This window comes from Gadus macrocephalus, chromosome 15 (assembly GCF_031168955.1).
Source record: "Gadus macrocephalus chromosome 15, ASM3116895v1".
Classification (NCBI taxonomy): domain Eukaryota; kingdom Metazoa; phylum Chordata; class Actinopteri; order Gadiformes; family Gadidae; genus Gadus; species Gadus macrocephalus.
The window spans coordinates 6,456,390-6,457,971 of record NC_082396.1 but is presented as its reverse complement, the minus strand read 5'-3'; the positions used below and the strand labels follow the sequence as shown (position 1 = coordinate 6,457,971).

General features: G+C 46.5%; 2 protein-coding genes across 2 annotated transcripts in view; one reads left to right on the top strand and one right to left on the bottom strand.

Annotated features, from left to right (window-relative positions):
- The window catches only part of c15h3orf70 (chromosome 15 C3orf70 homolog), a 70,913-nt gene that overhangs the window by 44,292 nt on the left and 25,039 nt on the right, over window positions 1-1,582 (bottom strand). The window lies entirely within an intron of this gene.
- Window positions 1-1,582, top strand: part of si:ch211-51a6.2 (neurotrypsin) — a 7,418-nt gene that overhangs the window by 364 nt on the left and 5,472 nt on the right. The window contains exons 2-3 of the mRNA XM_060073837.1: window positions 469-683; window positions 1,503-1,582. The exon at window positions 1,503-1,582 is cut by the window's right edge and continues 62 nt beyond it. Coding sequence (XP_059929820.1) covers window positions 469-683; window positions 1,503-1,582 — 295 coding nt within the window. The remainder of the gene's footprint in view (window positions 1-468; window positions 684-1,502) is intronic.

Sequence of the window (1,582 nt, the reverse complement as noted above, 5' to 3'; positions counted from 1 at the left end):
GTCTGTTTTTCATCATGATCTGAGCCCCAGACCGTGGGTTGGTTTTAAAGTTCATTATGTGAACTCTGCAACGCGGCCTTGTTACTGAGGAACATGTTGCCCTCTCTTTAATAAAAGACAGCAGGAGTCATTTCCTTTCCTTTCTGAACTCCCGTCTGGAATTAATAAAGTCCAGCTATTTTTTATCACCTCGCACAAAACTCTCTAAGTGTCTGGTCGCTCTCTCAAGTATTTTTATATCTCTAGAAAGGGTGGGTAAGAGACGAATGCAATTTCAATTCCTCTATTTGTCTAGCTCATGTTTTGTTTGTTGTTTTTAACTCCCTCTCTCTCTCTCTCTCTCTCTCTCTCTCTCTCTCTCCCTCTCTCTCTCTCTCTCTCTCTCTCTCTCTCTCTCTCTCCCTCTCTCTCTCTCTCTCTCTCTCTCTCTCTCTCTCTCTCTCTCTCTCTCTCTCTGCCGCTCCCCAGTGGGCGGGCGGCGGTGGCGCGGGACCGGCAGTATGGCGAGGGGGCGGGTCTGATCCTGCTGGACGAGGTGCAGTGCGGGGGGAAGGAGAGCTCCCTGCTGGCCTGTGGCCACGCCCCCTGGGGGCGCCACGACTGCTCCCACAGCGAGGACGTGGGAGTGACCTGCCAGCCCGCCCCCGAGAACAACGACATGCCTGCCCCCCCCACCCCCACCGGTAGGTCACATGACATGTGTGGGTCACATGACACTGGTAGGTGACATGCTGTAGTAGGTCACATGACACTAGTAGGTAACATGACACGGGCAGGTCACATGACACTGCTAGGTCACATGACACTAGTAGGTAACATGACATGGGAAGGTCACATGAAAATTGGTAGGTCGCATGACACTGGTAGGTCGCATGACACGGGCAGGTCACATGACGCCGCTCGGTCACATGACGCTGGTGGGTCACATGACACTGGTAGGTCACATGATATTGCTAGGTCCCTGGTGTTGATAGTGTAGATGAACCACTACAGTATTACTAACAGTATGTGATATCCTCTGCAGACCCCCTGGTGTTGATACTAATATGATAATGAATCTCTACTGTATTAATGTATTAATAACTAACTATCATGTTGACATTAACATGAATATGAACCACTACAGTATTAATAGTTGTATGATGTTGATAATAACATGAATATGAACCACTACAGTATTAATAGTAGTATGATGTTGATAATAACATGAATATGAACCACTACAGCATTAATAACAGTATAATGTTGATACTAACATAAATATGGATCACTACAGTATTAATAACAGTATGATGTTGATACAACATCATTAGGAACCACTACAATATTAATAACAGTATGATGTTGATGCAACATGATATGAACCACTACAGTATTAATAACAGTATAATGTTGATACTAACATAAATATGAACCACTACAGTATTAATAACAGTATGATCTTGATGCAACATGATATGAACCACTACAGTATTAATAACGGTATGATGACCCCCCCCTAGGCCCGCTGGTGCGTCTGGTGGCGGGGGAGAGCCGGAGGGAGGGCCGGGTGGAGGTCTTCCTGGGGGGTCAGTGGGGGAGT